Source organism: Cyprinodon variegatus, unplaced genomic scaffold (genome assembly GCF_000732505.1).
Source record: "Cyprinodon variegatus isolate N-32 unplaced genomic scaffold, C_variegatus-1.0 Scaffold1290, whole genome shotgun sequence".
Lineage (NCBI taxonomy): Eukaryota > Metazoa > Chordata > Actinopteri > Cyprinodontiformes > Cyprinodontidae > Cyprinodon > Cyprinodon variegatus.
Genome location: NW_015151743.1, coordinates 124,838 through 136,690, shown reverse-complemented (window position 1 = coordinate 136,690; position 11,853 = coordinate 124,838). Strand labels below are relative to the sequence as shown.

General features: G+C 36.3%; 1 protein-coding gene across 1 annotated transcript in view; it reads right to left on the bottom strand.

The window, feature by feature from the left end:
- Positions 1-11,853, bottom strand: part of LOC107102658 (opsin-5-like) — an 86,971-nt gene that overhangs the window by 30,882 nt on the left and 44,236 nt on the right. The window contains exon 3 of the mRNA XM_015402046.1: positions 10,189-10,308. Within this exon, the coding sequence (XP_015257532.1) occupies positions 10,189-10,308 (120 nt within the window). The remainder of the gene's footprint in view (positions 1-10,188; positions 10,309-11,853) is intronic.

The following is an 11,853-nucleotide window of genomic DNA, read 5'->3' as shown; positions in this document are numbered from 1 at the left end:
AGAAACTCAATATATGTAACTGCTGCCCATATAATTACCTATATAATTATTAAAGAATCAGTATTTATTTACAGTTTTATGAATTAGTTACACATTTAAATTCTTCTTTAATAACTTATGTATCATTAACTAAATTCACTGTCCAACATTTCCTTCCTTTTCTTATTAAGAATTTTATCACTCCCTTGTCATAATTATCTATCATTTTTTTATGATTTTCATTCTCTTAATTTATAATCAATCACTTTCATGCCCCTGCAATGTACTATGTTCTATTATGTTTTTTCATGAACAGAAATTGAATTGTCTTGCTACTGAAATGTGATATATAAACAAACTTCCCCTGCCTATGGTGATCTTATCTTTTACCTTTTATTACAGAGCTTCAAACTTTAACTCAGGGCCAGATTGCAAACTGTAAGGAAATACTTTTTTTTTGCCTCATTTGTGTCATTGTTTAAAGTTGATAGGAAAAGGATAATCAGAAAATATAAAGGCAGTGCATGCAAAAAATGATTGGGAGGATATGATGTTTGAAACAAATGGAAGTATTTATTTTGTACCTGCTGTAACATTTAAGAACACCCCATTCAACTAGTACTCTCTGAACAGTTAATTCTCTTTTTTATTGTCCCATAACGTCATCTCTAAGCTTCATGTGTTTTGCCACTCTTGGCAATCTGACTATAAAAAAAGTATAGCCAAAAGTCAGAGGTTGTGAAAGTTCAAAAGGTGCTACATGCCACAGTGAGCTTGTGTTCATTTCTTCAGTTTCTTCAAAAAAATAAAAAAAGTCATAAAATCAAATGAGCAAAGTGTCTTTGGTTCAGAAATACAACAAAGGGCAAGGTAGGGTTAGAATGAGTCATACAGTCATGTTCTGTTCTGCAGTCATTTGCACTTAATACAGAGGGGCATTTTTTTTTCCAGCAAAGAGTTGCTCAAATTCAGCATCAGTTTCTTATGGTTTTCCTTTGCAGTTGTTTTTATTAAGTTCAGTTTCACAGAATCAATTCAATCAAATCATACAATTAAATACTGTAAGGTTGAAAGTTCCTATCTGAGAAAACCCAGTATATTTTATCAAGTCATTAACTTTGCCAAATCTAATCCTCGTAGATGAGCATATAATGGTAGTAGACATTACCTTACCCTATGTGTGTGTAATTTTGCCGTAATCCTTCCTAGTCTGCATGTGTTAGGATTATTTTTTATTACTCATGTATGTACTTTTTAAACCCTAATATTACCTGCCTGTTAAGTGTCAAGGCAATTTTTTTTCCAAGCAGTTTATCTAATTCAGCATTTGGTGAGGGTCACAAGAAGAGCACCGGTCCTAAGAATTAACAACTGACTGGTTCTGCGGATGTTGAAACAGTTTTCGTTCTACATTAAAGAACATTTTCAATGGGCTATGCCTGGATGCTTTGCATAGAGGAGATGAAGGCGAATTCAACAGTTTCAGGAATTATGAACTGCAGAGCTTTGTCAACAGAGAACCTAACCGGGGTACGGTCATGTGCTCTGAAGGGAGGAACATTTAAAGGAAAAGTCCAGTCAGCAGGGAATAATCAATGGATCATTATCTATACCTAAAACCAACACCTTTGCGGTGATTTAATGAATTTAGCGTTAATCAGTTAAAAAATAAAAATAATAATTTTCATGGTGATCAGAGTCTGGGAGCGGCCATTTTTGCCCAAATATGGTAACACCTCCCTCCTGCCATATTCCAGCAGTGACATCAAGGTGCGGTAAGCCTAGCGCCATTCTCCTCGCTTTACAAGCAGAATCAATGGGAACTACTAGACACATCTGCAATCAACAACAATTATTGAAGATTTCCAGAGGACTTCACCATTGAAATTCACCAGAGCTATAGTTAAAGTGACAATGCCCATGTGCATAGCAGAGAAAAAAACGTGTAATATATAGCCAGAATTTGGATGTAGAGATATAGCACTGGGACTTGATCAACAGCCGATACCGCACCGTGACGTCACAGACCGGTAGGTGGCAGTAGTGTTCTTTGACAAACATGGATGCCTCCAGTAAAGCACATTCACATGAAAATTACTCTTNCCCCTCCCTCCTGCCATCTTCCAGCAGTGACGTCACGGTGCGGTAAGCCTAGCGCCATTCTCCGCGCTTTACAAGCAAAATCTATGGGAACTACTAGACACATCTGCAATCAACAACAATTATTGAAGATTTCCAGAGGACTTCACCATTGAAATTCACCAGAGCTACAGTTAAAGTGACAATGCCCACGTGCATGGCAGAGAAAAAAAACGTGTAATATATAGCCAACATTTGGAAGATGAATGTTTTGTAAATGACTTAGATAATAGTACGTTAAGGTAGAAATACAGCACTGGGACTTGATCAACAGCTGATACCGCACCGTGACGTCATAGACCGGTAGGTGGCAGTAGTGTTCTTTGACAAACACGGATGCCTCAAGTAATGCACATTCAATTAAAATTACTCTTGATTAAAAACACTTATAATTTATTGAAAAGTATGTAATAATTTTATATTTAAAGTACTTTCATAAGTTTAAGTTCTGATTATGACCGGACATCTCCTTCAAATATGGAAACCCAGTTGCAAGGAGGTTCCCATTTTTAAACACTCTATGCCTCTGTGTTATACAGCTGATTTCACAGGTAAGACTTATTGATCAGGGGGTGTGGAGATCCTCAGGCCCCAAGACTCCTATGATGAGCTTCTGTGGTGACAGTAGGATAGTAGATACCCTTTCCTGAAGAATATCTTAACATTGACACTAAACTGTTTTGACGGGTTGAAGAGGATCAATGCTCCAAGAGAGACTTTTCCTGACCAGTCGCAGTGTGGGTTCTGACATCAACATAGGGCTCTGCACACACATACATTCACATACCAAGTTACACACAAATACTTCCAGACACATTAGACACAAAAAGATCCCCACAGAGGTGAAATATTTCATTCATTGATATTCAGGCTAAAGGGGGGAATAAGTGACAATCTGTTCATTCTTAGAAATTAAAATGAAAACATTTTCATCACTTTCAATGCACAGTGGATTAGAATAAAATATTAAATGCTATATAGAAATACTATGCTTAATTTTCTGTGACAAGCTGTAGGGTTTAAAAAAAATGGTTTTTAATGGTTCTTTGGATTATCAATGAACTAAATGTTAAAATGTATAAAGCAGGGTTAAATGTTTTATTAACATCTAAAGGTTTCTTTACAGCTTCGATATAGATCCTTATTCTTCCATATTATATGCAATGATTTCAGCTTATATTCAGAATAACGAGCTAAAGCATACATAGGATGTGCAGGATGATTGCAGTCTGTTAGAGATGAGTTTCAACTGCCAGGCATTGAAAGGTAAGATGTGTGTTTGATGTTTTCTGATTAAATCTTGAAACATTCTACACATTACGTATACACATTTAGATTTGTGATATTATTTTGGTCTCGACTTTAATACTAAAATGAAAATAAGTGTGGATAAGAACATCATTTTTTAGATAAGACTATTACCTGCTTGTATGTTTACATGAGACATTTTTAAGCCGATCAGCCGTTTATTCTCTTCTCTTATGTCCATTTAGATGTAGCTACGGAGGATACCTTAAGTTGGAAAACTGTTTAGGAAGAATTGTGATACCATTTTATTATATATGGTATTGTGGTATTATACAAAAAAATAACAGAGATAAACATCAGAATGAAGTAATTAGTTTTCAATAAAGCTGTTGTATCAAACCAGCAGAAACCGTAGCTGGTTGATGCAGTTTTCCTTGAACATTCAGAACCTTGAGCTAATCCTCAACCAATGGAAGGATTTGTTTTGTAATTAAAACATTGCATTTTTCCAAAACAGTGTGACGCGTTACTTCATGTCACAAGGCATGTGAGGACATCAGCCTGGATTCAAAACCTTTATTGTGAGCTGGGCCGCTGCGGAAGAGGCTGCAGGGGAAACACATGGACTGATGACCGGGCTTTGTTCACTTTCTGGACACACACGTCCTTTGTTGACTTAACTTTGAGTGTGTCTGGATCAGCGGGGCATACACAGGTCAGTATCCACCTCAGATCCAGATTCCACATCTAGCAAGCAGATGATGGCATTTTACCGATAAAATATACTCTACAACTACACTCTCTAACTGTACAGCTATATATAGTAACATATAATATGTTTTAACAATTATTTGAAATTTGTTGCTGTTCATTGCCTTGTTGTTTATATAGCTCTGCTCACATTGGACAAGGAAATAAAGATTAAAATGACCTTTTCATGTCAAAACTTTTGTCAACTATAAACTGTTTTAATCTTTATGGAAGAGGATTAGAGCCCCTAAAGAAATAAAAAAAAGGTAACTGATTTTTAAATATTTCAGTTTAATAGGAGAAAAGATGTCTGACTTTTTTCTCAGAATTTTGGATCTTAATGTAGATGGGCACCATGAAGGAAGAGATGTGGGAGCACTCAGCTCCACTGACAAATATGTGTGTTGTTTGGGAGGGCCATTAACACATTGGTGGAAAATTACGGAATTTGGCAACTTTTTATGTACCTAAGGGGTCCCCGGTGATGCTATTTCATTATTGGAAGAGTAGAAGGTAATTAAAACACAAAGCTGGTTTAATATCTAAAACAGACTTGGATACGGCTTGATGCTAATATGTTTGTTAGCTGTCAGAATTCAGTCAGAATTCTCAGATTAAAGTCAGAATTCTGAGAAAAAACTTTTTTCTGATATTATACTGAAATCAAATTTAAAAATCAGTAAAAAAAAAAATATTTTTTAAGTGGCCCTAATCCTCTTCTGTACATCTTAGACTGTAAACCTCTAACATTTTGTTTTTTCTGGAAGTTTTAATTTAAACTAGTTTATTCCATTTGATATGTGATTAAGTCCTAAACACAGTTTAAAAGTGTTCCAGGTACTGGATGAAAGTTTTTGTATGTATGTCTAAATCATGTTTTTGTGTATTTCCATTAATTAAGGCTGGCCGATGTTGGTCAAAAGTTATGTTGTGTGGTCACTGTGATTGCAAGCCTAAAACCAACAGATCTCTCTATTTTACTGCAGCAGTAATCACGTCTGGGGGAAAAAAGGACAGAAAGTTCCTGAAGCTGATCTGATATATTGTTTTTACAAAGGATGTTAAAAAATACAAGACATAGTCTGCTCCTGGCAACCGCTGTCACCAGCTGAGATGCATAATAAAATAAATCTATTTCCTAGCTACAGACATCTTGGGTGAAGTAATTTTGCACATCCTGTTTGGATTCAAGTTTCTTTCTGCTCCAGACTCTATTCAACTCCCTCTGTGTTTTACATAAGGAACAGCAGATTAGAGCAACTTTTTTGTCATTATGAAATTCAAAATCCTTTGCTGCGGTAGGATTAGCATAAGAGGGTAAATTATATTCTGTGAGTGTCCTTCATGAGCAGAAACAGAGATTACTTAGAGCAAGCGATCGAGTTTAAGCAAAACTGTGGTCGATAATACAAAGGGCATTCTTAGCCTATATTGAAAAGATAATTTTTTTATGTATATATACATAAAGTGCCCCTGTCGAACATGTCCTGGCTGTCCTGTTATGGCCCCTGTCCCTGAGGACATAATACTCAAACTAATTCTAATGATGATATGTGCTGGAACAGACATGGTTACTGATAGTTCCTTTGGATCTATTTAATTTTGTTCTTTGCAAGTTCTGTTTTACTTATTTAAAAACAATAAGGTTATAGCTTCAGTGATATTGATTTACCATTCATCTGCTAAATGTTTTTTTTTAAACCATATGAAAAACAAACAACAAAATTTTACAGGGAAATTTATCAGTTTTTCTTGAGTTCTAATTCAGATTTAATACGAAACAGTAATTTTAACTTAAATTAAGGAAAAAATATGTAAAATTCCTAAATCATGAATGTATATTGACCTAATAAGACATAGAATTTTAATTAAACCCAATTGAATGGAAATTTCAGCTATGCAGCTTTCTTAATATATTTGAATCCCTTGCCCTGTTTTTGTATTTCATGCTTTTCTGCCCCCATGAAAAATGCTGCCCCCCTGGTACATTTGGTGTAGAACCGCCACTGTAAGCATATATATCTATATATATATATATATATATAGATATATATAGATATATATGACTTGATAAGAATGCAGACCGCTTCTACTTTGCGCAGGCTGTTTTTAACTACTTCTCCTGCTTTAAGCAAAGGTGTGACAGTCTGTCATCTGTTGACGAAACAAAATAAAAAAATGTGGACATAAAAAAAAGTCCAGCAATCCCAATGCGTTTTCCTCGTCACTCACAGAGTTTCTGTCAGAGGAGGTTGGATCAGAATTTCTTTCGGATCCAGGGCTTTCTAGCAGGGCTTGTGACAGGAAATGAACCAGAGAGCAGCTTGAGCAGGGTCGGTGCTCTCCATAGATGGTTAGCTCAAGGAAGGACATCAGATGTATTTAGTCAGAAAGGGTTTTGAAAAATTAGGCTTAATCATTAACAGTGAGTACGAAAATGCAGATGTAAAATGAATGATCTATTAAAAATCAAGCTTTTTTAAAGGAAATCTTATAATGGTGTCCTTTATCTATTTATCGCTAAAAGAGACAACAGTTTAACTACAGGGAAAGAACAAAAATTTTAAAAATTTACTTCTTATCAGAAAAAACCTTAAACTAATCTGTTCTAGCTATGAAAAGGCTAGAACACCTTAAGCTCTAATAACATGGAGTTGCTCCCAAGCCTGTTTTAAGTCACTCTGCAACATCTAGTAAAGATTAAGATCACACATTTTAATTACTTTAATTTCTGCCAGTCCCTGGGGAACAAACTCATGCAGTGGTTACCAAACCTTGCATTTATAAAATGTGTTTAAAATTAGTGGACCAAAATCTCCTCCATACCACTAGGGCAGGGGTCACCAATTGCCATCCTCTGGTCCAGGTCCGGACTCAGCAAAGCTTTTACCCGGACTGCTGGACGTTTCATGTGGTAAAGTGTTTTACTCAGAGAATTTTCTTCAGGCACAGCTTTGAAAGCCCAGCTGTGGCTCATCAGGCACTTTCCACGACCTACTCCAATCACATTGGAACCTGTTCGGTTTGTTCACACTCTAAGACAAGACAGAAGCTAGTCCTTAATTCACAAAACATTTGAGATTGCTGCTTTACAATTCTTTAAAAGTTGGAATATAAAAACGGGGCATTCAAAGACGAGCGGGCGGTCAAATATAGGGTTATGTAATGTAATACACTGATGAGTAGTTATAGCCATTTTAAATGGATATAAATGTGCATGTATTTTAAACATCTCCTCACTGAAATTCATGTAGTTATGAAAATGTTAAACGTTTTTCTTTGATTGTTTGATTCTTTTGATTGTTTTTTTTTTTTTACATACATATTTCAATTTATTTTCTATTTTTATAAATACAATAGGTGTTCAAATCACATTTCCTTTTTTCTCTTGGCCAGAGCCTGGGACTGTGTGAGTTTTCTCCACAGCGCGCCTGTGGTCCCACTCTATTTCTTTACGTAAATGATAGTGCATAGCTGTCTCCACTTAGCTCATCAGCAGCACAGTATGAAAGCTGGGTGATGCAAACGTTTCGCTGAGTGTTCTGGAAATACGAATACATTAAACCTTCACAGGGGAATGCTTTCTGAAATCAGAAAAAATAGTTCCCCCCTCATATACCTTCATTTTGTATTTTGACAAAGCGAAATGTTCCAGAATCAGATGTTAATATCAAGCAACTAGATTTCCTGTAGCCTTTTTTTATGATTGCATGTATTCAACCTTTTCCTTTTCAGGGATCATTGGAAGGTAAAAGCTGAAAGAAAAACTAGAGATAAAGATTAAGAAGAAAAATTATTTATACTAACCTGAACATATTTGAAAAAAATTATCCCCCCTAAACTTTATATCTGGCTTAGCCAACCTTGATGGTAATGTAAGCTATTAATTGTTCATGGTAAACAATTGCTATTTGGAAATTTTGTTCCAAAAATCCTTTTAATTTATCCAAATCTATGTAAAGGTTTAGGAGAATTAACAGTCTATTAAAGGACCCATCAAATCATCTGTACTGGATAAGTTTAGACCTCGGTTTGGCTATTTTTTTTAAATAGAGCCTAAGTGGAAGTTCAACTGAATAAACTGATTACTTGCCTTCATCCACCTATGACACAGCCAATCAGCTATGAACCACGACTCCACAAAAGCCAATTATCATCCAAAGATCATCTTGCAAAGGCCTCCAATCCACAACTGTTACCTGCTGCGCAGGCGGCGGATGCGCAGTGTGACTTCATTCAGATGAAATGTTTCAACCCACCTCCAGCCCCTCCTCCACCATCGTAGCTAAAACTTCAACAGAGTTCCATTCTTCCCGGACTCTTACTGCATTCCATGTCTCATTTCAACTAGTCTGGAAAAACACCGCCATGTTGAGCCTGGTTCTGCCAGAGGTTTGTCCCCAATGGGGAGTTTTTCCTCTCCACTGTCGCTTCATGCTTGCTCATCATTTACAGGTTCTCTCAACCTGTGTTATCCAATTGGACTTCCATCTTCCAGGTCCCTGAGTGAAGCTCTAGTATCAGCTCATGCAGTCCACTGGATCTCCCCATAAAGCTCAGCAGACCGTCTAACTAACCAGCAGTCTACAGACTGACCAACTTCATCTATCTCCACTCCACCACCAGTTTCAGGCCTGGGGGGAAGCAGTCCTGTTCTTTACTCCTGTTCATGCATATCAATCCAAATTCAGCGCTTTGTTTCCTGCCAAGGTCTACGCTTCAAAGACTAAATTAATTGTATCAATTACACTTTTCTAATTGTCTTTTCGCTCTGCATGAGTTTTTCAGATTAAAAAACCCTTCGGTCCTTTCATTCTTCAAGATCTCTGTGGTTTGATTTTTACCCAAAAAAATAAAAAATACTAGAGAAGACAGAATAACTCAATAAAATCTAAAACATGAGGAAAACATCATTAAACACCAAGTAATAAGTTTACTTTAAACACATGACTGATGAGGTATTTTGTAAACAGTATATAAACTTATTAAACCACAAAATTCTGTACTCTTATATCCATTAAACACAATTTTTTGTTTGTTTTGTTTTTCAATTAGGTTTAAGAGGCCATATTCTACATTAAAGGTGCAAAGATTGCTATCTAACCAAGTCTATTGATCTTGTATCTAGTCAAAAAGTAATCTTGATTGATCTTAATTTCACATCGATTGAATTTTCAATTCATGATATTTATTCTCAAAACAAGTCTTATCAGTTGCACTAGCGCGGAGTTCTTCACCAGGGGATCCTCAACCTCTAGGGGGTTCATAGAGGTTCTGCATGGGGGTCACGAAAGTTTTGGTTGATTCAATTTTTTTTTTTTCATATTCCCCACAGTAATTTCTTTCCACTAATTTAAATGTCTTTAAATGCACATTAACATGAATTGAACACACTGTAGTAAACAGATAAATGGAGGCAGAAGATGTCTTTCAGTCTTCAATGCTCACATTCAGCGACACACAGGAGCTCTTTCAAGCTGGGCACCGTTTCATTCACAACACCTGTCCCATCAACCAGGAATCAGAATCAGAAATAGTTTAATAATCCCAGGAAGAAATTACTTTAGTTACATTACTCCATCTGTTATAGAGTGACTATAGGACCAGTTTGATGTAACACTATTTAATACTACCGGTATATATAATTAGGGGGTCCCCGCTCCATCTAGCCATCACTTTGAGGGTCCTTGGCCTGGAAAACGTTGAAGACCCCTGCACTAGCATATCATTGCACTTATTGTTGAGTTAGATTATCTCAAATGAAGATTAACAATCTAACAGAATCTAATCTTTAATAGTACATCTATCTCAAAACAAAATCAAAAAGACTTCTGGTAGATCTAAGATTGAAAGACTTGGTTAAACAGATAATATTTGCAAAATAAATGTGGAATGATCTTCTTTTTTCATTTCAAGAGACCAACGTTTTATATCAACTGTAAAAGATGTATTTTTGTCTGTATACACAATGTCGTTTTAGTTTAAGATTACCTCTAGAAACATTCATGCTTGAACCCAATTGTCAGTTTTAGGATAGTTTTAGATGTATGCATTGAATGAGACTCAATTTACCTGATATGCCAAAATCAAAGATGGCCAGGTTAACAGTCATGAGCTCAGGAGGCTTCAGTTTGGTCTTCCGTCTGATGGTCGTGTAAATGACGTAACCATTCCCTGTAGCAGACAGGATTCCTGTTAAGGAGAAAGAAACAGTTTTGCTTTAAGACAATGGTTTCATTCTTGTACATTGTATGATTGTTTAACTTTTTTATTTAAAATGGTACAATATTGATTTTTTTTATACTTAAGGCAACTTTTTTGAAAAGAACATTCAATACAGCGAGAACCATTTTCAATGACTAAACCCAAACACCAATTTAACCAGACAAGGGTTAAATAAATAGGAACCAACCTCAGAGTATCAATTGAAGAGAAATTGAAACTGACGTTCATTTTAAAGGTCAAAGTACACCTAGTCTATAAAGTTGTTACCTAGACAACAACAAGAAAAGGGCTGCTGCTGAACCACCTGCCAAAGTATGCTCCATGGAGATGGAGACCAATTCCCCAGCAGGCTTCCATAGATTGGACATTCATGTAGAGCTGAACACAACAGCTTGATGCACACTACCTTAGCCTGCAAGGAACACGTGCAGCAACTTCTGTGCATTAGCTCAGGCTAAATGTCATAGTGAAGCACACACCTGACATCAATCTGGCTAGGAAAACAATTAATAATAATAATAATAATACATTTTATTTAAAAGGCGCCTTTCTGGACACAAGGAAAGATAAAAACAATGGCAGAAACAAAGAGTAAAAAAACATTAAGAATATAAGAATAAAATAAACATAAAAAAAATACACAGGCTGGGGGAGGGAACTTAATATTAAAGAAAATAGGCAATTTTAAACAGATTAGTTTTAAGTTGTGATTTAAAATGGAGAAGTGAGTCTTTATTTCTAAGTAGGGGTGGTAGAGAGTTCCAGCGGCGGGGGGCACAGCGGCTGAATGCTCTGCTCCCCATGGTGGTGAGACGGGCAGAAGGGAGAGACAGGTGTAAAGCAGATGAGGATCTGAGAGCACGGGAGGGGGTGGGAACATGCAGGAGGCCTGACAGATATGGGGGGGGCAAGGTGGTGAAGGGCCTTGAATTTCAACATGACAATTTTATATGGAATGCGGAACTGCACAGGGAGCCAGTGGTGCTGTCGGAGGACCAGGGTGATGTGGTGGATAGAGGAAGTCCTGGACCAGTTGTAGTTTATCGAGTGATTTTTGAGGAAGGCCAAAAAGGAGAGAGTTGCAATAGTCCAGTTGGGACGTAAAAAGGTAATTATCTCAAATATTGGAGTCATAGAACAGAATCAAATTTTAAATTAATTAATAATTAGATTCCCAAATTGGAGGGATGCACTTCCTGAAGGAACTTTTTTAAGAGGTACAAATAGGGTTGTCAAAAGTATCGATACTGAAACGTTGTATCCGGATACAATACTCATTTTCAAAAGTATCGAGTACCAGTCGCACCTAAACTGTCATTCATCTAAAGTGCAGAATAGAGGAAAATGCACTTTCTGAACACTGTGATTGAATAATTCTGTGCACTTTTCAGTTTCAGACTTTTTTTGTAAGAAGTGCAGCTGCTGAGAATTATTTTTGTTTCTTAACTGGTTTGGCTAGTGTCATTGTTATGTGTGCAAAGCATAGCCAAGTAAGGAAAACTTCATTTTAAT